Raw genomic sequence first — 25,881 nt, 5'->3', positions numbered from 1 at the left:
TAGTAGTTCATCCTCTGGAAAGGTGCCTGGAGGTTGAAGAGAGGTGTGTTTAGCTTCTTATTAGAAAATGTAACTGATGGGCTTCCTAGGTGGCGCAGTGGTTAAGAATCCACCTGACAATGCAAAGAAAATGTAACTGAAGTATTGGTTAGAGACAAATTTACCCTATGTTTTCTGATGGTCTTGGACATCCTGTGTTTTCAATAGGAGAGTAATAAGTGTGTGAGGCTTCTCAGTGGCTGGCGGAAAGGACAGAGGGTAGCAATGAGGGAAGGGAAAAAATGAACTACAAGACCGAAAACACTAAAGGCAAACTGTTTCTCTTACCTCCAACCTAATTCTCCTGGTGCCCCAACGGTGAGTTGGAAGTTGCATTGTGTTTTTTTAACCACCAGAGCAAAATTCAAACAATAAAAATTGACTTTGCAGTTTAATAGGAGAACGGAAGCAAATAAAGAAAATAAAGCTGATGATACCAGGTTATTTTTCTGCTCAGCAATTTTCCCTCACCTCATCCCCTCCAGGAGTGGAGACTGATGGACTGAAATCTTTGGGATGAAATTCGACAAGGAGCACTCGCTCATGAAACTACGTGCAGGCAAACAGATGGGATTCATTCATTGTGCCTAGTGCCCCAGATTTTCTATAATCCTTGGTTGACTCTTCCTGCCACTGGAAACAGGATCCAGTTTAAAAAAAAAAAAGACCATGATAAGTGAAGGTGGACAGAAAAACAGCTGTAGGGACCTTAACAGATTTCCATTGCCCATAGCCATGGTTCTCAGAGTGGTCTATAGACCAACAATTTCATCATCACCTGGGAACTCACTGTACTAGTCTGCTCAGGTTGCTATAACAAAAGACCACCAGGGGACTTCCCCGGTGGTACAGTGGTTAAGAATCCACCTGCCAATGCACAGGACATGGGTTCAAGCCCTGGCCTGGAAAGATCCCACATGCCTTGCAGCAACTAAGCCCATGTGCCACAACTACTAAGCCTGTGCTTTAGAGCCTGTGAGCCACAACTATTGAGCCTGAGTGCCACAACCACTGAAGCCCGTGCACCTAGAACCTGTGCTCTGCAACAAGAGAAGCCACTGCAATGAGAAGTCCATACACCACAACGAAGAGTAGCTCTGACTCGCCACAACTAGAGAAAACCCACATGCAGCAACCAAGACCCAATGCAGCCAATAAAATAAATAAATAAATAAATAAATAAATAAATAAATAAATAAATAAATGTTAAAAAAAAAAAAAAAAGACCACCAGTTGGGTGGATTAAACAATAAATGCTTGTTTCCTTATAGATCTGGAGGCTGGAAGTCCAAGATCAAGGTGCTGGCCAGTTTGGTTTCTGGTGAGAGTCCTCCTCCTGCTCTTCCTCTTTTTATAAGCCACTAATCCAATCAGATTAGGAACCCAGACTTATAACCTCAAGTAATCTTCATTATCTCCTAGAAGCCCTATCTTGAATACAGTTGCACAGAGTGAAGTAAGCCAGAAAGAGAAAAACAAATATTGTATGCTAACTTATATATACGGGATCTAAAAAAAAAAAAAAAATGGTACTGATGAACCCAATGACAAGACAAGAATAAGGATGCAGATGCAGAGAATGGACTGGAGGACACGAGGTTGGGGGGGCGGGGGGTGAAGGGGAAGCTGGGACGAAGTGAGAGAGTAGCATAGACATATATACACTACCAACTGTAAAATAGATAGCCAGTGGGAAGTTGCTGTATAACAAACAGAGATCAATTCGATGATGAGTGATGCTTTAGAGGGCCGGGTCGGGTAGGGTGGGAGGGAGTCGAGGGAGGGAGGGAATATGGGGATATGTGTATAAATGCAGCTGATTCACTTTGGTGTAGCTCAAAAACTGGTACAAGAGTGTAAAGCAATTATATTCCAATAAAGAGCTAAAAAAATAAAATAAAATACAGTCAACAAAATATTTAAAAAAATAAAATAAAAAATAAAAAAACAAAAAAATAAATACAGTTGCACTGGGGCTGAGGGCATCAACATATGAATTTTGGGGGACAGAAGTCAGCCCACAGCACTCGTTACAAATGAAAATTCTGGAGCCCTGCCTCAGACCTATTGAATCAGAAATTCAGGAAGTAGAGCCCTGCAGTTTGTGTCATTAGTCTCTCCAAGTTATTCACATGCACACTAAAGCCTGAGAAGCATGGGCCTTCAGGGAAGATTCCCAGCATTACATTGTGTTTCCTCCACAGTTTTTCCCATTTTCACTTTCCAACCTTATTCCTTACTGCTCTTTGACATGAACTCTGCTTCTGCTAAACTCCTTCTCACCGTGGCCTGAAGGATCATTCATACTCTTTCAGACGCTTGTTTGTTTTTTTGTTTGTGTTTGTTTTTATTTATTTACTTACTTACTTATTTATTTATTTATTTATTTATTTATTTATTTATTTATTTTTGGCTGTGTTGGGTCTTCATTGCCACGCTCAGGTTTTCCCTAGTTGTGGCAAGCAGGGGCTACTCTTTGTTGCAGCGCACAGGCCTCTCTTGTTGCGGAGCATGGGCCCTAGGTGGGCTTCAGTAGTTGTGGCACATGGGCTCAGTAGTTGTGGTTCTCAGGCTCTAGAGCACAGGCTCAGTAGTTGTGGCACATGGGCTTAGTTGCCCCAGGGCATGTGGGATCTTCCTGGACCAGGGCTTGAACCCATGTCCCCTGCACTGGCAGGTAGATTCTTAACCACTGCACCACCAGGGAAGTCCCCAGACTCTTGTTTACTCTCTTTCCTCAACCTTCAATTGCCTTTCAACCTCTTTAATGAAGCATCACTTTAACATCCCAGCTTCAGGCTGGGTACCAGCTCTGTGACCCTGGACAAGTCAGTGAACTCTCTGAGCTTCAATTCTCCCCTCTGCAATAGCAGAGGTGGTATAAGAAGTTGTCGGGTTTCCATGGGGTCAGTGATAGGAGGTAAGATTACTTTATGAAGTGCTTTCTGAGTTTGGCAAGTATGATAAAGAGTTTGGGTGCTTTTCGGCTCACAGAGCTCTTGCACATCCCCCAGCTCATTTGAACATCATCACTGCACCTGTGATCTAGCCATACCTGCCCAGCCAGTGATCCCAGAATATGACACCTACCATCCTGCCTGCAGGCCTCTGGCTCTGCAGACCCCATCCACCTGGCATCCCCCCTTCCCCCGCCATTCTTTCCATACCCATGTGCAGATCCCCTGTCTCCACTGGGCCTTCCTGGCTTCCTTGTCTTTAGTGGGTAGGAGTGTAGACTCTAGAGTTATGTAGTCTTTCCTAAGGCTTTGCAAGTAAAAAGTACTTAAATCTTCAACATATTATAGACTTTCTTATAACTCTTCTCTGTAAGCAACTCCCTATAACACTGGCTTCACTACAACACTGACTTGGGGCATCAAACAGCCCACTAACATAACGCTACTTCCAAAGTTGCTGAACATTAAAAAAATAACCAATATATTACACTATTTGCTATTTGTTAAGTACTTAAGTGCATTTAGTATATGACCTCATCAAATTCTCACAATCACCCTGAAATAGGCATTACAATCCTCATTTGACTGAACAAGACACTGCAAACTGAGGCAGAGGAGTTCAAGGAACTCCCACAAAGTCACACACCCGAGGAGCAGCAAGGCCAAAAACTGTGAACCTATGTTTCCCTGACTCAAAGCATATGCGTTATTTCCACTATGTTATACTAGAGACAGACAGATTTAGTTTTCTGTCAACGTGTTGAATTTACTGCCAAGTACCCCAGAGTGTATAGGTCTTGCAGTAAAGATATTTCCAGGATACCCTTTGTAAATTCTCTGCACCCCTAACATGTACACACACACACACACACATCAGGAAGTACTGCTACATGAAAAAAAAGTTTAGGGAGGACTTCTTGAGATCAACAGATATTGTTAAATGACTACAGACAACAAAGAGTTCTAAATTCTATAGCTATTCTATATGCTATTTACTTGCAGACAGCCTTTGGAATTCTTTCATCTTTAAAGACAACTGAAGAACTCAAAGGGAACTACTTGAAAGTTTACAAGGAGCTCTGATAAACTTTTGCCCAAAGCTACTACTGATAATTAAACACTAGAAGCACTCACATACACATATGTGCACAGAAAATTGAAAAGAAATCTATAAAAACAATGGAATTTTTTTTTCAATCGTACGTTCTTAGCTTCCTTTCCCAGAAAACAGACCAAGTGGTGGTATTTCACTTTCACAGCTGCCAGCACTTTGAAGACTAGACAAGACAATAAGCCACACCTGTCAGATTGTTTTGGTCATTCCATCCACCAGCTGAGACAGTAATGAAAAGTAACCCTCCCTTCTCAGCCTACCTGGGATGTTCAACAACCTTGACATCTTGCAGAAATAGGTGACATCCTGGACACATGGAGGCGCTGTAGACTAGCTGAGTATTTCTCTGGGTTGTAGCCCACCACTGCTGTCTGCATCTGCAAATTGTGAGACACTATGGTCCATACTTTGTCCTCTGTGGGGAGAAAAATGCCACCATGATGGGTTATTAGTATGCAAATGCATCTTCAAATTTCAGAAAATAAGTGAGCTACACTCTCACTGGTGTTTTCCCTGAATTGCTGTAGAACCGAGTTAAGGACAGTAATCCTTAAAGTAACCCCTACCCTCTTCTCACACCTAAGTTCTGCTTATATAGACAAAGTAGAAAAGTCATATTTTTTATTAAAAACAAAAGCGAGATGTGGTTGATGCGCTAAGGTCCACAGTATTGAATGTGAGACCCGTTGTGTTGCAATGCCTTCCCAACTCTGGAAGCCCTCAACCCTCCGTAGGATAGACCTGATCCTTCCTAAATAAACTATATGAACCCAACTCTTCCCAACTCTGGAACCCCTCACCCCTCCGTAGGACAGGACTTGCTCCTTCCTAAATGAACTATGTGGTCGCCAGCCTCTGGATCTTTGTACATGCTGTTTGCTCTAACCAGAAAATTCATCCTCATCTTGTCAACAACTGTTCTTTTCATCCTGACCTTTCAGATTAAATTAGACACTGCATGCTCGGTTATTGACATGCTCTACACATGTGGGATGATGCAAATAAGTAATTATCTTGGTGCTTTGGACCCTGAAAATTTCAATGCATGAAAAGGAGAAGCAGATATAAGATTGATGAGGTCAAATTAAAATCCTATATAGTTCTTCATTTGAATTAGAAGTATCACTATAAACTCTTGATGATGTTATCTTTTTAAAAATGCAGACATATGTCCTAGTCTGTCCACTGAAAAAGTCCCCAAACAAGGACCAACATCTGTCACCAGACTGTCATCACTCAATAGCATTTTCCACTAAGCGAACTAGGTTCCTGGACAAATGGCTGATTCCAGGGCTGGAAATGGATAAGAGGAGCCTGGAACATATTGTCACATTAGAAACAAACTACTGGAGACAGAGCGCTGTTCAAAAACCCCCCAGGGCCAAAGAAGGATGATTTTAATTGACATCAATCAGAATTTCCTGTAATGAATTAAAATACATCAAGGATGGGCTTTCTAGGTGGTGCAGTGGTTAAGAATCCGCCTGCCAATGAAGGGGACATGGGTTCAATCCCTGCTCCAGGAAGATCCCACAAGCCGCAGAGCAACTAAGCCCGTGCACCACAACTATTGAGCCTGTGCTTTAGAGCCTGTGAGCCACAACTACTGAGCCCATGTGCTGCAACTACTGAAGCCCACACACCTAGAGCCCATGCTGCGCAACAAGAGAAGCCACGGCAAACAGGAGCCCGTGCACCACAAAGAAGAGTAGCCCCCACTCACCGCAACTAAAGAAAGCCTGCGCACAGCAAACAAAGACACAACACAGCCAATAAAATAAATAAATAAATGTATAAAATACATCAAGGATATTTAATTCTATGAGTTCACTGAAAAAAAAGAAATGTTTAACTTTGGAAGATGCTGGGTAACCAACACATTGTTTTGAATATCAGTAAATGAAGGCAAAAAATTCAGCATTTAGTCTACATTACCTATACAACTCTAATATAATTAAATACTCCCTTTATGAAAATATTTCAGCTCATAAATGAAGGCTAAATAATAAATTAGAGTGTCATCATTCTGTAACTTGTAACAAGTTAGCAGGCTCTGAGGAGGATTATTCATGGCTGCTGGCATATGACAAGTGAAAGGAGAGGAGGTGTGCCCTGTGGCGTCGGGAGAGGAGAGCAGGTACACAGCACTACAGTGATGTAGTGCAGACAGAAGTCAGACTTGAATCTCACCAAGCTTATAGTCCTACCTGCCAATTTCTAGAAAATACAGAGGAAAGGGGAACATGTCAAATGGCACCAAAGGGAAACAATCAGGAAGATCCATGCTGTGGGAAACCGCACAGATCATACAATCTGCTTTCTCAACAGATAAGTGATCAATAAAAGGGAAGAGAGAGACAGAGACAGAGGCAGAAGAGAGAGAGACAGAGCTAAATATGAAAAGAGACAACCTGAACTGGCCCTTCATGGGGTCTTCCCATTTCAGGAAATGGCAACTTCATTCCTCTAGTTCTCAAGACAAAAGCCTTGGAGTTACCCTTAACTCTCCCCTTTCTTTCACCTCTGCCTGGAAGCTGTCAGTGACTCCTGTCTGCTCTGCATCCTCAGAATCTGAGCACCCCACTCCCCACTGCCCACCACTGCTCTGGTAGAGACCCCAGGAGCCCCTCACCTGCATCCCACAGGAACCTCTAACCAGCCGCCTCTTTCCACCCTTCTACCCTGACACCTATTGTCAACACAGCAGCCAGGCTGAGACTTTTCAAATACAAGTCAGATTCTGACACAGCTCAAAGTCCTCGCATGTCACCCGGTCTCAGCCACAAAGTCTAGTTCTTAAAATAATGAAAGCCCTCAGTGATCTGTCTCCTTGCCACTCTGCTTGTCTCCCTCTTGCTTCTTGAGCTCTGGCCACACTGACCTCCTTGGGTTCCTCACACAGGTCAGGCAGCCCCTCCTTGGAGACTCGCACTTGCTCTTTCCTGCGTCTAGAGCCATCTTTTCTCAGATGTCCTCACGCCTCCGTCCCCTGCAGATCTGAGCTCCAGAGCTGACCTTTCCTTCGTGAGCCCCACCCCCACCACAGGTGCTCTCAACTACCTGCCCAGCTCTGCACATGTAAATTATTTTTTAATGTCTGTCTTCCTCCATTAGAAGGAAAGAAAGCAGGGATTGTTTTCAATGCTATATGCACAGTGCTTAGAATGGTAATTGGCACATAGTAGGGCTTCAAAAATATTAGTTGAATAGAAGCATGAATTAACAAAAATAAATAGAATACAAATACTTGATCTTGGAAATTCTGAAAATCACTTTGGTTAAAGTTCCGCAGAGACCATCCTGAGAGACTCTGATAGGGACAGAGGAAAGGGACAAAGTAGGTAATTAAATAGTTAATCCCGCTAAGGGATTGTAAGTAAAGAAAAAAAAGCATGGGAGACCCCTGTAAGTTAATGATCACGCAAGAAAGCAGGTGTGCTTAACCACAAACCCAAGCAGGCTTTCTTAGCAACAAAACCATGCAACAGAAGCATAAGACACGCCCCACACGACAAAACAATGATGTGAGACCCACATCCTGCCCAATGAGCTTAGCAAGTTAATGATTCCTAGGACATGCTCCTCTGGGCACATTAAAAACAAAAATACAAGGAAAGGGTGACATTATACTGAAACCTGAAATGATTCACCATTTTTAGCATATGTTACTGCCTTTGTGCTCATTTCCATTGCGCCATGACAGTCCTGGCTTGACCATGTAGAGATAAGAAAACTCCCCCACCTGATGTGGAGGAGGAACCGACGATGGACGCTTGAGGTCTACTCAAGAATGAGGAAGAAGGTGGTCTTTTCCCTCTCCCCACTTTTCCTTTGATTATAAAACTGCAGTCCACTAAGTTCTCGGGGTGTGGCACCCTCTTGCCCACTGGCTTATAAGCCTCACAAGCATCCTATTCTTTTTTTTTTTTTAATATTTATTTGGCTGTGCTGTGTCTTTAGTTGTGGCATGGGGGATCTTCGTTGCAGCATGGGGGATCTAGTTCCCTGACCAGGGATTGAACCCAGTTCCCCTGCATTGGGAGCATGGAGTCTTACCCACTGGACCACCGGGGAAGTCCCAAGAGTCCTATTCTAATAGAGCTCTTCTTATCTATCACTTTGCCTCTCACTGAATTCTTTCTGCACTGAGACAAAGGCCTGGAGCTCCTCAGAGCCCCACAAAACACCAGATAGCAGTTTCAACTCTGTACAGGCCCCTTCCCTCCTCTGAGCCAGAATTTCCCTTTATCTATTACAACATGCCTCTCTGTCAGAATACTTTCCAGCTCTCTGTTCTTAAATCATTTAGAACAAGTTCAGTTATGGTGCCCCCTGTAGTCATTTTCTATAGGATAATGAGTTTTTCAGTTTTATCTTTGGCCTGATCAGAATTGCCTTCCTTTAGCTCCTCTGATACAGCAAGAAAAGCTGCAATATATTTTGGTAATTGTCATTTTCTGACACGATTCTGAAAACTGATTGTCATTTATATTCAGACCTGCAGATTTACTTTCACCTTCACCTTTACCTTCAGCGGAAAGCCACCCCCCACCAACACCTCTCCTTTTAACGCAAGATTTCCTGCCACATCCCAGACTAGAAGAGCTCCTGGTGCAGCGTGCAGCTCCTCAGAGGTTCCGTTGGGTTGGACATTGGGTTGGACCGGGCTCCTAAGGCCACACCCTGGGTGGTCCCTGGATGCTGAGCAGGTTTTTCTTGTCAGCATCTCTAGCCAGCTGCCTGCCATTGGCCAGTCTAGGATTCTGCCATGGGGTGGCCTGCATGCGGGATGCGCCTGATGAGGCCCACCTGTGGGACGGAGGCGGGTCAAGGCCGCCCCACCCTCCAAGGGGCCCAGGCTGCTGGTGGGAAGCTCTCAGCCCGTATCTGAATACAGGGTGCTGCGTCCTCATTCCCTGCAACCCTTGGGGTTACCTCGATAACATTTTTTAAATGGATCTCCTACTTGGCATATTTACCAGATAAAGAATTTCCCCCATTAAAATTCAGGAATGACATATTATTAGGAGCAGAAAGACACAGGATGCTCCCAAATGATCTATTACTTGGAGGATTTTACAATTCTAATGAGAAAACACTCTCTTCAGGCTCTTGGGCATCAGCACAAGGCAGGAATTCCCTGCACTCTTCATTTATCCCTCTGATTTCTCCAGAAACTTTCCTCCAAGGAGAAATCTCTGGGCTCTGCAGGGACTGTGAGTGGTGACAGGTACCTCAGACTAAAATGCTGGAGGAAAAGAGACAGGGGAGGGAGATGAGAAATGGTGACATGGAGTAGCAGGCGCGTCACGTTCAATCTCAGGCTGAGAGTCTGGGTTAATCTCCAGCGAAGAAGGACCACCCGAAGCTAGCCCCAATGGCCTTGTCATGTGGTGTAGGGGTGGGGGACAACCAACCCACCATGGCCACTCCTCTTGCAGAGAAAGAACACACTCCTTAGAGCCAGTTGGAAGAACTGTCACTGCTGTGAAATAATGAGATGCACTTTTCAGAAAAGTGAAGACTATTCTCTTGGTTCTCAAAGACTTGCAAATACAGTGAGTTCTTCCGGAGGGGAGGCATGCTGAAGCCCAGGACTTTGAGGGCAGTAATAGGAAGGAATCTGGGCTCAAAACAATCCAGCACTCACTCCTCCGAAGGTGCTGAGAATGACTGGTGTCCTCCCCTCCTGTGCTGTGGAGCCTGAAATCCCCTTATCACCTGAGACAGAAGGAGCCACACAATACCCCACTGGGCAGCAGGGGGTTTGGCTGCTGGGCTACAGACCTTTATCAGATACATGATTTGCAAACATCTTGTGCCATTTTGGAAGGTGGATTATCCTCTTCTTTTTCTCCTTTTATGTGTAACAGTTTTTCGTTGTAAGGAAGTCCAATCTTTTGTTGCTTGTGCTTTTGGTATCAGATCTAAGAAATAATTTCGAAATCCAAAATCACGGGATTTCCCTAGTCCCTAGTGGCGCAGTGGTTAAGAACCCGCCTGCCAATGCAAGCAACACGGGTTCGAGCCCTCATCTAAGAAGATCCCACGTGCCGCGGAGCAAGTAAGCTCGTGCACCATAACTACTGAGGCTGTGCTAGAGCCACAACTACTGAAGCCCTCTAGCCTGGGGCCCGTGCTCCACAGCAAGAGAAGCCACTGCAATGAGAAGCCCGAGCACGGCAACGAAGAGTAGCTCCCGCTAGCGGCAACTAGAGGAAGCCCTTGCACAGCAACAAAGACCCAATGCCGCCATAGATAAATAAATAAATAATTTTAAAAAGAAATCCAAGGTTATGAAGATTTACTGTCATGTTTCTTCTGCAAGTTTTATAATCTTGGTTCTTATATGTAGGCCTTTGATCCGTTTTGAGTTAATTTTGTACATGGGGTAAGAATCCAGCTTCATTCTTTTGCATGTGGGTATCCATTGGTGTGCTAATTGTTCGGAAAAAATTATTTGCAAATTATGTGACCAACAGGGGCTTAATTTCCATAATATACAAACAGCTCAATAACAACAACCACAAAAAAATCAACCCAATCAAAAAATGAGCAGAAGTCATTTGGACGTTTGAAATGTGTCTGGTCCAAACTGAAACGCGCTATGAGTGAAAAATACACACCACGTTTGGAAGACTTCGGAAGAAAAAGAGGATGTAAAATGTCTTGTTGATAATTATTAAATTGATTACCTGTCAGAGTGATAATATGTAGGGTGTATTAGGTTAAATAAAATATATACTATTTACGTAAATTACACCTGCTTCTTTTTACTTTTTAAATGCAGCCACTAGAAAAGCGTAAAAGGGGCAGCGTGCTACTTATACAGGACGGTGCTGCCCAGACTCTCCTGGCTCCTGGATGCTCTGAAGCCAGAGTGAGAGGCTGGTCAGGGACTGCTGCCCCCAGCCCTGGGAGCTGAGTGGGAGCCCACCAGGAAGGGCACAGCTTGTCCTATGCCAAGGTACCTTCCATCCTCCCTACCCTCCTGCAAGTGTCATTATCCCAGTTTAGGAAAATGAAGGGGCAGAGGCTCTGAAAGGTTCAGCAAGGGGTTGGGGAAGCAGGTGTAGACCCAGCCCACCCACCACATCTCAGCACAGCTGTCCTGACCTGCTTCCCAGGCTGAGGTGTCTACCTCTCCCTCCCCCATAGAATTCACCCATTTCAAGTGTAAATTCAATGATTTTTAGTTAATTTGTACTGTTGAGCAGCTATCACCACAATTCAGTTTTAGGGCATTTCTATCACCCCATTTGTAGTCCTTCCCCATTCCTGCCCCACCCCCAGGCAACCATTAATTCCTGTGTCCCAGCACCATTTGCTGAAATGACTATCCTTTCCCTCCATTGAATTGCCTTGATATTTTTTTGAAAGTCAATGAACCATAAATGTAAGGGTCTCTACTCTGTGCCACTGATATATATGCCAGTACCATCCATATGCCAGCACCATACTGTTTTTTGTTTGTTTTTTACTGAAGCTTTATAGTAAGTTTTGAAGTCGGGAAACATAAGTCCTCCAACTTTGTTCTTTTTCAAAATTCTTTTGGCTGTTTTTGCCCTCGGGGATAAGCTTGCCAATTTCTGTAAAAAGCCTCCAGGATTTTGAAAAAGACTGCATTGACTCTATAGACACTTTGGGGAGAACTGCCATCTTAATCATATGGCAGCATCCAGTCCACCAATACGGACTCTCTCCGCATTGGCTCAGGTCCTTGCTGGTTTCCCTCGGCAGCATCATGGTTGTCAGTGTGAAGGTCTCGCACTTATAGTATCAGGAGTGCCAGAGAGGCTCAGGGTCAGGATGAGGGGAGGGAGGACAGGGAGAGGGCACATGCCCTCCCCACAAACACACACCGCAAAGTCACACCAGGATGAAATACTCCCTTATTATATCCCCGAAGAGCAGAGGGAATTTTTTTAAAAACCTAACTCTAGTAAATGGTGATTTACCTGCACTGCCATTGGCTCAGCTAAACAGATTGGTGCCATGAAACAGACGCCAGGTTGTTCCGTTGCCCAGAGAGCAATTCCAAACAATGCTGAATCCCGCTCGTCCTCTGGTGGTGATACCTGGCACTTGTGTGGCACCTGGGACCTGTCCAGGTGGCTGAGTCTGGGCAGCCGCCACAGGCTTCTGGTCATGAGCAGGAGGGAAGGGCTGGGGAAGTGACCACCAGCCGCTGCCTGAGGAGGGAGATCGGGTCTCACCCCCCGTCCCACCCCTGCCCCATGCTTCTCCACTCAGCGTGAGGGAACAGTCTCCACTCACCTTTCTTCCCACACGCTCTAAGAACATTTCTAAATGCATTCTGCTACAGGACACCACAAGTTTACCTGGCAGCATGCTGACTAAAAGTGTTTTCCGAAGGACTTCCCTGGAGGCCCACTTGTTAAGACACCACGCTTCCATTGCAAGGGGCACGGGTTTAATCCCTGGTAGGGGAACTAAGACCCCACAGGCGGTGAGGCGCGGCCAAATAAAATAAAATAAAATAAAATATGATATAGATGAACTTATTTACAAAACAGAAACAGGCCCACAGACGTAGAAAACAAACTCATTAAGGTTACCAAAGGGGAAAGGGGGTGAGGAAGGGATAAATTAGGAGTTTGGGATTAGCAGATACAAACTACTATGTATAAAATAGATAAACAACAAGGTATAGCACAGGGAACTATACTCAATATCTTATAATAAACCAAAATGGAGAATATGAAAAAGAATATATATACACACACTAAGTGAAATAATACATATATGTATATAACTGAATCACTTTGCTGTGCACCAGAAACTAACACAACATTGTAAATCAACTATACTTTAATTAAAAAAATAAATAAAAAACAAAAGTATTCTTACTTTTTTTTAACAACACGCATTTATTTGTTTATTTATTTGGCCCTGCCACATCACTTGGCAGGATCTTAGTTCCCCAACAGGGATCAAACCCGTGCCTCCTGCAGTGGAAGTCCTGACCATTAGACCACCGGGGAATTCTCTATTCTTACTTTTTAATGAAATTTAATTTTGAAAATTTTCTTTCACACGAAGCCACAGATACACAAACAGGAAGAACCTTAAACATAAAATATATTTGGCAGAGATTCATAACACTTTCACTTCACAATAAATTCTAGAAAAAAAATATGCTTGAAAATACATTTACACTGAAGTTCTCAATCCCTAAGTGAAGTGGAGACCTGGGCGTGGCCCCTCTTTGAGCCCAAATTTTATGCCATGAAAAAGAGAGGAAGTGTTGCCTTGAGACCCCACTGCTCAAGTCTTCCTGGAAAGGATTTTAAACTGCTTGGTCTTTGAAATTCTTCAATTTAAGATGTGCTTCTGTGTGGGACTTCACTGGTGGTGCAGCGGTTAAGAACCCACATGCCAATGCAGGGGACACAGGTTTGAATCCTGGTCCAGGAAGATCCCACATGCTGCGGAGCAACTAAGCCCGTGTGCCACAACTACTGAAGCCCACTCACCTAGAGCCTGTGCTCCACAACAAGAGAAGCCCCCGCACTGAGAAGCCCGAGCACCGCAGTGAAGAGTAGCCCCTGCTCGTAGCAACTAGAGAAAGCCCGTGCACAGCAACAGACACCACACGGCCAAATTAAATAAAATTAAAAAAGAAAAAAAGATGTGCTTCTGTGAAAAGTCACCTGGAGTTGGCACTTCTGTCTTGTCCTTGACAAGAGCTTGCCCTGCAAGGGGGCAGGATTGGGGGGGGTGCTGGTCAGGGGCTCTTGGGTACCAAGGACGCCTGCCTGTGCTCTAGGTGGGTCCACAGCTTTCTGTCATTTTTCCTGCAGTTCTTGACCCCTCTCCTTGTATGTTTTTACTTGCTCAGATAGTTTTTGCTTGTTCCTTTCTATCTCTGCACTTTCTTGTGCCTTTCGCTTCTCTCTTCCTTTCTGCATACCCCAGGCTTCAGCTGCTACACATCCCAGCACTGTGCTTCCCACTGCCCCTACCCAGTGCGCCTCTGCAGGCTGGCATGCCCTCCGGAGGCCAAGCGAGTGCAGCCTTGTGCCTTCTGCACATGGCTTGACTTTATTTGAGGCTTGTGGCTGATTTCCTAGGTGAAGCAGGGGCCCGTTCTCAGGCTCATTCAGAAACTAGAGAACCAGTTTGGGACATCACCCGATGGGTTGTGAAGGATTTCTCCAATTCCAGGAGGCGAGCCAAAAGAGCCTTCTTGACTCAGATGTGACTTTTCTGGAAAGATTTCATAAACACATATTCTGGGAGTTGACTTTTGGATGCCAGGCTTGTGGGTTTTCAAAAGGCAATTCTGTTGCTCTGGCCCTCTCTTCACAGTCTGGCCATTTCCTAAGCACTTGTTGCGTTTCTGTACGGATATTTTTAAACTTTGGCTCAGTCTGCTGTTGATTCACTCAATGTCTTAAGGAGAGTGGACCTCCAAGAACAAAATGGTAATACGCACTGGCTGCCAGAGCACATCAAGAAACCGGCTCAAGCCGTGGCTCCTCAGGCAGTATAGCCTTTAATTCGCCCAGTCTTTAATAGGTGTTATTTCATTAAAAGCCCTACCCTCGCCACAGCTTGAAGCCTTGGGCCTCTTCTAAGCCAGAGTCAGAGCTGTTGAGTTCTCTGGTACGCCCAGCCCTCTTCTTGCATTTCTATTTCAAGACTTGCTTTTCGGGGCTTTCTAGGTGGTGCAGTGGTTAAGAATCCGCCTGCCAATGCAGAGGTCACGGGTTCAATCCTAGCTCCAGGAAGATCCCACATGCTGCGGAGCAACTAAGCCCGTGTGCCAAAAAAATAAAAAAAAAAAAAAAGACTTGCTTTTCCATTCTCTGGTCCTCTCTGATGAGCAGTGAATGTTCTCACCGCACTCACACTCACTTCTGTCTTTAATTTTGAGGGTTCCCTGATGATCTCCTTTAGCTGGTGTTTATTCTGCCCTTGTCAGTTGTGGGTGTCCTGTGATGGGCTCCTTATCTGATACTTGTTCTGCGTCCCTCACACATTGAGCCTGCAGTGGGGCAGCCCTTTAATCCTGGAGCTCCCCAGTTCCTCACTGAGCCCAGGGACCCAATAGTCCAGGAAGATTAGGGGAGAGAAGAGACCTAGTAGGAGAGTAGGCACTCAGAAACACTGTGGAATGGAGACTGGTGTCCCTCCTGGTCTATCTCTGGTCCCAACTCCCTGAAGCTGCGCCAGATAACAGGTGTTTCCATGGTGATGACATACAACCCTAAAGTCTTGTCTCTGCATCACTTCCAGGTCCCCACACCCCCATTCCTAATTCAGTGCTCAGATGCCCAGATTCAGTGAGTCAGAACACAAAGAAGTGGAGCTTCATGGGCCCTGGAGACAGGGTGGCCAGGGTACTTTTGACAGGAGGCAGGGGGCCTCTGAGGTCAGGAACTATGAGCCTATGGACCAAGGTTGTAGCATCTGAGATATCAAGGATTTGGGGTTTAAGGAGCTTAGACTTGGGAACATGGGTGGGAAGCCCATGAGAGAGAGCCCAGAAGTTGATAGAGCCCTAAAAAGCAAAGATCTAGGACCAGCTAGTGGGAGTCAAGGTGGGGGAGAGAAGAGCCTCTCCTAAGGAAGGCCTTCTCCGTTGTCAAGCAGTCCTAGAACGGGCCTTGCAGTCACTGGAGACGTGCAAGCAGACTCCTGAGCAATCCTGCAAGGGAATCTGTCCAGAGGACTCAGACACTGAGTAGGATGACAAAGAGACTCTTTGTAGTGACTCCCTCCTCCTTTCCCCTCTGCCTGCTCCAAGATGAACTCACTTCCGAGCTGGGTTTTTCCATCCCTGAGCTCTGCCAGGTCACAGTTCATCTCCGCAGTCCTGCCCTCTTCCCCTCAGCTCTGTCTCTCTACATGTGTCTCCCGTATACAGAGGGGACTCTATCAGCTGGGGTCACTTGACACAAGATGTTTGGTTGTGCTTTTCATGTGCCTCGCAGCAACAATCCTTCCTCATCCATTTGTGTTGCCTTGACTTCTTTCTCATGTAGTGATCTCCAAAGGGATCCTTTGCTGGTTTCCTTTCCTCATCTCATCTTGAAGGTGAGTTTTTCCTGGACCAGATTTGCACAGGACATTTGTGTCAGGGAGAATCAGGGCTGTGAGTGTCAGGGCTGTGTCCTAGGCTTGCATAGATTTTGTGGTGATTCAAGTTTTTATATGTAATCAAGCTTCACACCTTAAAAGAATAAATGTCACATTATGTACATGAGAGGTTATAAACATAGGGCATAAAGAGCACTAGGAAGCAGGGCCAGTGTATTACTAAGTAAGGACTCAGCAGATGAAGTAGACACACCATCATCTGTGTGCCTGGGCCTGAGTCTGCAACTTGAGGGGGCAAACCATTGGCCCCAGATGTGGCCATAACCCCTGACCCACCAGGCCGTTCACTTTGATCCTCAGTTTTAATGATTTCCTTGCTTTTCTTCATAGCCTTACTCCCTTTGTGCCATATCCCGAAAGGACTGGCTTTACATGCCCTGGACACTCTCTGTCCATGGCCTTATACCTGTTTCTTCTTCACAGGAAATTAGGATTCAGCCTCAGCCAAGGGGCCAGTCTCTTCAGACAAACCTGTGTGGTATTGTCTTTCTTATGATCAGACAATAAACTTGGAAGAAAAATGATGCTGTTAACATGGTTTTATACCTAAACCATCTTGATGCTTCCTGAATAAACAAAAGCCCCAGAGGTTTTTGCTCCTTCACCTACCACCTGACACGGCAGTCACGTATGAGAAACCCTAGAAATAAGAGGCACGGTGCTGTCCTTTACATTTAATTAGCTCCACACTTTTTATTAATGCAACATTAAAGAGCTGACCTGCTGACCTATTTATCCAGGCCACCAGGCAGGAAAAGCTCTAAAATCTAAAAGTGAAGTTCAACCTTTCGGAGGTTAATTTTGTATATGCAGAATGTGCAGAGTATGAATAAAATGTTATATTAAAAAATATATTTTAGAGTGTGTATGCTTCACAGGGTGTGTCAGAAGGCCTGGCTATGTCACAGAACTCATGCCCCTGGGGTAACTGTGTGAAGTAGTTCTGTATCAAACCTCACGAAAGGTTATTTCTTCTCTTCATTCTGATATTGCTGGTTACTGTAATAATTTAACGAGGCCATTCAGTCTTGTCTGCAGCAGATGTCTTCTGCTTTCCTGCCATGTTTGCCCACTCATTTTAAGCTAAAAGCCAGAAATTGCACGTCCAACAAAGGATCATCCCAAAGCCAGGGTGGGAAGGACTGGATTGCATACTCAGCAAATGACATTACATAAAAGACTCACAGGTATAGAATTCTTAGCATCAGCTATCATTACCTGTAAGACTGTCCCAGAGCACCGAATGAGGGCTTCTAGGACTCTGAGTTCAAAGCAGAAGTTCAAAGTAAATCACCATGACTATGTGGCTGGGGCACTGACCTGTGTTTCAGGAATCCACGGAGATTGGCACATTGTTGAGTCGTGCGGTGGCCCCTCCTTGTCCTCAGGGTACAGAGGGTACAGAGTCACACCTTCAGGCAACGCTCCTTCACACTGACTGATGAATTCAATGACTAGACAGAGGCGTGCCTGCCCTCTGGAGGGGAAGAAAACAAAGATAGTGATAGCCCAGAGTGCCTGGCCCCCCTGCCACCACCCCCATGGTGAGATGACGGATGCCTGGCTCACTCCTGGGAGAGGTCTGCAGCTCCCGCTCCTCTGCTTCAGTCCTGCCTAAAAATGGGTCTTGGCATCAAGAAGAAACCATACATTTGGAAGCAGCCCCCATTGTGGCCAGCCAGGACAATTCACTTACTCCTGGCCCTCAGCCTGCCCTCTTCCCAGGACCAGGCAGTGAGGCAGAGAAGACATTTGAGAGCCAGGCTGAAAACCAGTGAGGTGGACCTAGGAGCCAGCTGGGATCCAGGCCGCAGAGGCAGAGTGTGTGGAACCTGAGTGATGACTCCTGAGTTCGTGCCCCAGCTCTGCCACAAGCTGGCTGTGGCCTCGCTACATTTCTCTGCTTCCTTTCTATAGAATAATGACGAGAGAGCCTCCTCCCTCGGCTTGTTATGAACCTTCAATGAATTAACATGTTCGAAGGACTTAGAACAGCACAGCATCGTGAGTGCCCATGGTGTTAGCTCTCATTTTCACTCAGAGATCTCGGGGAAGACTATTCCTTTGAGCTTTGGTGACCACTGTCCATCTCAGCCCCATCCTGAAGATCAAATGAGATCATGGGTAAATGCTTCGTCAAGGGCCACTTGACCATACAGGAGCAGGCTCGTCAAGTCATCATGGTACGTTTCTGTAGCTTCCCTAGGACAATGGTGTTCTGTTCCCCCTGCAGTGCTACCTGCTGCAAGAGCCCTCTGTGGGCCGCCCCCCGCTGGAGGACCTGACATTCCTATCCCAGTTTTTGCCTCCATTTCATGAGGGCAGAATTTCTGCTCCCCCGGGAGCAGGGTGGGCAAGCCAATGGCTGTGGGTGAGATTCACTCCCTGTTGTTAGGCCTCAAGATGAAGTCTAGGCACCGGGATGGAAGTGGGTCCCAGTCCTCACTCAGAGAGCTGTTTGCCTGGCACATTGCTAAATATTCCTCACAACTGATGCCTCCAGCAGAAGTGCTCTAGTGTCTATCACTTGGGAATTATAAAACAACAGTGTCCCCTACTAACATTTATATTTTACTACTGTTTGAAATACCATTTTAGTGACTATCCTTGTCAATAATTCTCTGTGCATGCCCTTAATTGTTTCTTACAATAAATTTTTTAGTAATAGAAGTATTGGGCTAGTGTAATAATTTTAACACATATAGACAAATAAGACTTCCAAACAGGTTGCTACCAATTTGCACCCTTACCAGCAGCAAATTAGCATTCCTGTTTCCTGAGCCCTTACCAAATGCATATTTCACAGTCTCTATCTCTATATTTCTGTATATCATTACCAGTTCCATAGATGAAAAATTATCTCTGTGAAGTATAAAAGTTCCTATAAAAATACGGTAGCTCTAGTTTTAATTATCCAGCAATCCCACTCCAAGGCATATATCCAGAGAAAACCGTAATTCAAAAAGATACATGCACCCCAATGTTCACTGCAGCAGTACTTAGAAAAGCCAAGACATGGAAGCAAGTTAAATGTCCATCAACAGGGGAATGGATAAAGATGTGGTACATATATACAATGGAATATTACTCAGCCATAAAAAAGAACAAAATAATGCCATTTGCAGCAACATGGATGGACCTAGAAATTGTCATAGTCAGAGAAACACAACTATCATATGATATCACTTATATGTGGAATCTAAAAAAAGGGGTACAAATGAACTTATCTACAAAACAGAAACAGAGTCACAGATGTAGAAAACAAAGTTATGGTTACCAGGGAGTAAGGGGGGGAGGGATAAATCAGGAGATTGGGTTTGACATATACACACTACTATATATAAAATAAATAACTAGTAAGGACCTACTGTATAGCACAGGGAACTCTACTCAATACTCTGTAATGGCCTATATGGGAAAAGAATCTAAAAAAAGAGTGGATATATGTATATGTATAACTGATTCACTTTGCTGTACACCTGAAACTAATACAACATTGTAAATTGGTTGGCTATTGCCAGAAAGCTGTTTAACAAACAGCCACAAAATCTCCATGGCATGCAAGAATTTATTCCACATTCATGCACACTTGGGGTGGCTGGACCCCAGGCAATAGGGTGTACTCAGCTCTGCTCCCTGGGTCTCTAATTCTCCTGGGACCAACGGGCAACCTGCATACCTTCTTCTGCTGGTGATGGCAGAAACACATGAGAATAAGCCTCTGCTCACATCACAGCCACAAGAGCTTCAAAATAAGTCACATGCCAAGCCCAATGTCAAAGGACAAGAAGTCCATGCTACTCACCATGATGTCATGCTGGCTGGAGGCCACTACTGCAGTAAAGTGAAGCATCCAGACAAGTAACTAGACCACAAGTATGAAGTTGAACACTACTTGACATGCTTATTGGTAGTATTTCTTCCTTTGGAATATTACCTATTTGGGAGTGCCTTGAACCAGGGGGCAGGTTTAGATATAATGATGCAGCAAGAATGAGCTTGCAAAGCCAGGAGAACTTCAAGGGGCCAGTGTGAGCAGAATAAGGAAGCACAGGGGAGGGGTTGGGGATGCTCAGAGTGAGGTGCTTCAAAACGTGGGGAGAGTTGATTGGGATCCAGTGCAGCAACGGGGGATCCCTTCTCGGTCTCTGGCAGCAGTTCAGAGCAGGAGCAGTGGAGGCAGAGGGTAGTGATGGGATTTAAACCTAGACTAGATAGAAAGAAATGGGGGTCAAGGCCTGGGCCTCCAGGTAAGGGTACTTCTTTTACTGAAATGGGCAATACTGATGAACGATAATGCTTTCTGAGGTGTGATGATCAGTAATTCTATTTTGAACATGCTCAATTTGAGGTGGTTATTAGACATCCAAGCATGGACGCATATGAGGTATTTGGCTACTTAGCCTTGTGTCCAGAAAAATGGACCGGAGACAGTGGTTTGGAGAAGCAGCACACAGAATTTACAACCATAACTTTACTTACGGGGATAAAGAGAAAAACAGGAAAAGTCCAAGGACTGAGCCAATGGCACTGAGATCACCTCAGGTAGAGGTGAGATTCGGGGCGGGGTGGGAGGGGGAGCTGTTGAGAAACAACCAAGGAATTGAGGCAGGAGATAGATGGGCCCCAAGCTAGGCATTTACAACTGGCCTCCCATTTACATTTCATGGGGCAGGAAAAAGAAGTGGGCTTCAGGCCAGACACAACTAGTCTCCTGTTTACATTTCCTGAGACAGGAGATAGACGGGCTCCAGGTTAGACATTTAAAATCACCCTCCTGTTTGCTCTCCAAAATGAAAGTAACAGAAACAATGTAAATAGCCAGGCTTTGTCTCCTGTGGACACCTTAAGATAACAGTCATGGCAGGAACAGAGAGAGGTTAAACCTTGTTTGAGTAAAGGATCAAGAGGTCATACTTTTCCCATCCCTGGGGCAAGGGAGACACTGCGCCTGCTCAGAAAGTCTTCTTGGGGGTCAAAAAGGAAGGAGCACCACCCCATAATATGTGATGCTAAGGCCTTCCCATAGGTTTCTGGGCTGAAATTCATCTTAGAAAAAAGTTGCACAAGCATAATAGGGAGGGTCCTAGGGCAGGGCAGGTGTGGAGGAAGAAACCAGATAATTGGCTAAAGGTAAACAAAGACCCAGAAGAACTGTCCTAACTGTCCTATATGACTTAACCACCTCTTTACAGAGCTCCTCCTCATTAGGGAGGATGCCACGCCCTTTCTCTCCAGGTGTGCATCTCTGCCTTGCTTCTACCCTAACTAAACAGTTTCTCTGTGTGCTCTCCCACTTGTTGTTGTGCTAAGTCTCTAATAATAAACTTTGTACCTGCTTTTACAGTTTTTGCCTCCGTGAGAAAGGCATTTTTCACTTGGCACAAGAGCCAAGGAAAAATAGCTTCTAGCCTCTAGCCCTTGCTGGTCTGGTGGCTCGGATTCCTGGTTTTCATCCAGGATACCCAGGTTCAATTCCTGGGCAGGGAATTAAGATCTTGCTTCAAGCCACCGCTCACTGCTGCTTCTCCGAGATCAGAATGTCACCTCAACACAAGTGGGGAAAGGGTGATAAATGGAATATTGCCTGCCATATCAGTAAACAAAGGATGTCACAGTCATCAGCGATTGCAGCTCTCCAATGTGAGTCCTGAGGAAGCTCAGGAAGGAAAGACTACCTGCCATCTAGCAGCCATCAGACTGCAGCCACTTCCTGTGGTAAGCCCTGAGGAAACTCAGGATATGAAAACAGGATACTGACCCCAGATAGCTGAGGTGCTTATAAAAGGAATGATTTCAGCGAGCCCAGACTCTTGCATCTTCCCATACCTGGAAAAGCACTAAATTCCTTAACTTGACATACCTGGTTTTCTTTAATTAACAATAATCTTTTAACCTTCAGACTACCTGCCCTTTGTTGCAAAACTCCTATATAAACTGCCCCCCCCCCCCATCACCCCATCACCTCCTCAGAGCAGTTCTCAGTTCTCTCAGGGTTACTTGAGATGCTGCCCTCTGGGCTTGAAGTCCTAAAAATTCCCGCTAAATAAAACATAACTCTCAATTTTCAGGTTGGGAATAATTTTTTAGTCAACAAGGGATTCAAGGAAGAGAGAAGGTGAGGTAACCTGGAAAGCTTGGAGGTGTGGTGAGAGGGAAAGGGCTGAAATGGGGGATTACTAGCGCTGAGCTTGGCTAGTTCAACCTCTCAACCACTATAAGCAATTTTCCAAGTCCACTTCTCCCCGAGGCTCTTCCTTCCCCTCGTGGTCACGGATGGCGCCACAGCTCCACACATCACTTACCGAGCACAAAACTCTCCCAGACCACACACACCCCAGTCCCAAATCTCAGGTCCTACGGTCAGAACTGGGCCAGGATGCCCCCTCCCTGACAAAGGGAAAAGCCCTCAGGAGGCTCTGCTCTCTGTGCCCTTTGCTCGGAGCGCCCAACGAGGGTCACTACAGCTTTGTTTTCGGGGACAAGGAAAGGCCAGGGTACCTATGAGACGCTGAAGAAACCAGAAGACACGTGAGGCGGAGCCAAAATTGTCACTAACCAACAAGGAAGGCTGCGGGGGAGGAGCGGGGCGCTTGGAAGAATCCACAGTCTCAGCCCCTCAGCCCTTCACCTGCTTCCAGTGTACCTGTGCCGGTCTCCCCGCGTGAGGCGGCCAGGAGAGGGGGTCTCTCTCCACCCAGGCGCCTTACTGTCACCATGGGAACACCGTGGGCGGGGCTGAGAAGCGGTTATTGTGACGCTCCAGGATCGGACCCACGGATTGGCCGGTAGTGTGTGAGGCAGGGCGGGGCCGGCTGAGAGGGGCGGGGCTGAGAGCCCTGGAGGTGCCAGTTGGGCAGTGGCCCGGAAGGGAGCTGTGGATCTAAGACTCAGGTAAAAGCCTTGTTGCGGGGACCTGGCAAAGACAGGGGAGAATGTACGTCCTTTCTCGCCGCTTTACGGCGGCTCCACAGGGCCTGTACAAAAATATCCTCCTGCTGGCCACTCCTGATCCCCACGCCCCCGAAAAGAAACTTTTTCTATAGAACCCATGAAACAGAAGCAGAGAGCGAAGACAACCACGGGTATTGTTAACCTTTCTCTCAGCCTTCCCCAAAAGGACCAACAGCTGTTTCCCAGGGTCACTACTGTGCACTGGGGAGAAATAATCATACTTTTCAGGGATTACTGGACCCTGGTTCTGAACTAATTTCTGAAGACTCATCATTCAGAGCGTAGGGGCTTTTGAAGCTTTAGCTCAAGTCCATTTCACAGTGGGTCCCTGAGGCCACCCTATGGTTATTTGCCCAGTTCCAGAATTGGAATAGACATACTCAGCAACTGACAGAATCCTCACATTGGTTCCCTGATCTGTGGAGTGAGGACTGTTAAAGTAGGAAAGGCCAAGTGGGAGCCACTAGAACTGCCTCTACCTAGGAAAACAGTAAATCAAAACTACTGCATTCCTGGAAGGATTGCAGATTCGTGCCACCATCAAGGACCTGAGGGATGCTGGAGTATTCCTACCCACAAAGCCATTCAACTCACTCATTTGGCCTGTGCAAAAGACAGGTGGACCTTGGAGAATGACTGTGAACCTGGTTGTTTATTTTTCCTGGAGGGAGAAATCACCAGAGGTACAAGTCTCTGCTGACTTATGGGCCATGTCCAATGATTGGTTGAATGCTCAAGGATTTAGAAGACACACAGTTGGAATATTGGTGACAGTGAAGTTTGGGGAAGAGGTATGTGGATAGACTTCTCTGAACAAAAACAAAAACAAAAAACAAAAAAACCCATTTGTGTCCTGTGTGAAGTGAATGCTCACCAAAGGGTGACCTCAGCAGAGGAGAATTTTAATAGTGGGGATAGGATGATCTGTTCTGTGATTACCATCCAGCCTCTTTCCTCAGCCACCCCTGTTGTCCACCCCACGGGTTCATGAGCAAAGTGGCCACAGTGGCAGGGATGGAGGTTCAGCAACGTAGATATTCATTCACCAAGGCCAACCTGGCTACGGCCACTGGTGAGCGCCCAGCTTGCCAGCAACAGAGGCCAGTACTGATTCCCCAGAATGACACCTTGCCCAGGTTGATTATGTTGGACAGCTTCCATCATGGAAGGAACAGCACTTTGATTTTACTGGAATAGACACTTAGTCTGGATATGGACTCTCCTTTCCAAAGAGTGTTCTAGCTGTTCTACTATGGCAGTTGAAAGATGGCCATGAATTCTTCAGAGCTTCTCCCAGACTGAAGTGGGGTCTGTGTCCCCTGCCCTTAAATCTGGGCAGGCTCTTTAACTGCTTTGACCAATAGAAGAATACAGAGGAAGTGATGCTAGGCCAATTTGGGGCTCAAGATTTTAGAAACTTTCGGTTTTCGACACCAAAGGGGAGTTGAGGGCAGCGGTGGGGTGAAAGGCAGGAAAAGGGCAGGCCGGGCAAGCGGGCGGACCGGCCGACCGAACAGCCAGCCAACAGCAACAAGCTAACCTAGCAATCTACCACTTCACACATCTAACCAACCGCCCACCAAGTTAACCCAAGCCCCTCCACCGTCAACTCAGGTTCAGCCGGCCCCCGGCCTGCCTGCCACAGCCATGGTGGCAGCCCTGGGAGAAGCACTGGCGTCCATTTCCTTCAATTCTCGGGATTTGAAAATGGCTGCACAGTCAGTGCCAAAAGTTGTGCTAAAAAGCACCACCAAGATGTCTCTAAATGAGAGCTTTACTAATATGCTGAAGAACAAACAGCCGATGCCAGTGAATATTCGGGCTTCGATGCAGCAACAGCAGCAGCTAGCCAGTGCCAGAAACAGAAGACTGGCCCAGCAGATGGAGAATAGACCCTCTGTCCAGGCAGCATTAAAACTTAAACAGAAGAGCTTAAAGCAGCGCCTGGGTAAGAGTAACATCCAGGCACGGTTAGGCCGACCAATAGGGGCCTTGGCCAGGGGAGCAGTCAGAGGACAAGGCCTACCCATTATCCAGAGAGGCTTGCCCAGAGGAGGACTTCATGGGGGACGTGCCACAAGAACCCTACTTAGGGGCGGGATGTCGCTCCGAGGTTGGGGTATGATAGGTCGGGGAAGTGGGGGCTTTGGAGGCAGAGGCCAGGGCCGTGGACGACAGAGAGGTGCCTTTGCTCACCCTGTATTGACTAAGGAGCAGCTGGACAACCAATTGGATGCGTACATGTCGAAAACGAAAGGACACTTGGATGCTGAGTTGGATGCCTACATGGCTCAGACAGATCCCAAAACCAATGATTGAAGCCTGCCCACCCTCCTGTGAGACTCTTGCTAAAGTCACACATCTGTAAATAACCTTGAGATAACAGATGAGAAGAAACCTGATTGATGCTGGAAGGACCTATCATAATACAGTGTGGACTGACTTGCCACCAGTTTGTGCATTTAGTGTGTTCCTTTTACTTTTTAATACTGTGTTTATGAAACCCTTTTTTCCTCTGCCTTGGCTTTGGTTTTGTTTGGTTTTGTTGTTTGGGGTTTTTTTCCTTTGCCCAGACTTCTCTTTGAACATGAATGTGTTAGCCTTGTGGCTAGTACACTCCCCCCTCCCCCCCCCCCGCCACCTTCACTCACCTGTCATGTGCTTTGTCATTCTTACATTTCCTCTGTTCAT

The 25,881-nt window shown here is 46.0% G+C and overlaps 1 protein-coding gene and 1 long non-coding RNA gene across 2 annotated transcripts; one reads left to right on the top strand and one right to left on the bottom strand.

Moving 5' to 3' along the window:
• LOC130853753 (uncharacterized) lies at positions 1–22,936 on the bottom strand. The gene is made up of 4 exons (XR_009053870.1): positions 22,796–22,936; positions 17,557–17,713; positions 4,371–4,525; positions 1–113 (listed from the first exon to the last, which is right to left on the bottom strand). It is a non-coding gene; the product is annotated as an uncharacterized LOC130853753 (long non-coding RNA).
• Positions 22,937–24,897: 1,961 nt separating this feature from the next.
• On the top strand, positions 24,898–25,509 carry LOC130854150 (chromatin target of PRMT1 protein-like). Its single transcript, XM_057736914.1, has one exon. The coding sequence runs from the start codon at positions 24,898–24,900 to the stop codon at positions 25,507–25,509; it is 612 nt and encodes a 203-aa protein (XP_057592897.1).
• Positions 25,510–25,881: the final 372 nt, after the last annotated feature.

This window comes from Hippopotamus amphibius, chromosome 5 (genome assembly GCF_030028045.1).
Source record: "Hippopotamus amphibius kiboko isolate mHipAmp2 chromosome 5, mHipAmp2.hap2, whole genome shotgun sequence".
In the NCBI taxonomy this organism is placed as follows: Eukaryota; Metazoa; Chordata; class Mammalia; order Artiodactyla; family Hippopotamidae; genus Hippopotamus; species Hippopotamus amphibius.
Note: the sequence above shows the minus strand (reverse complement) of the source record. Positions and strands in the feature narration are given on the sequence as shown.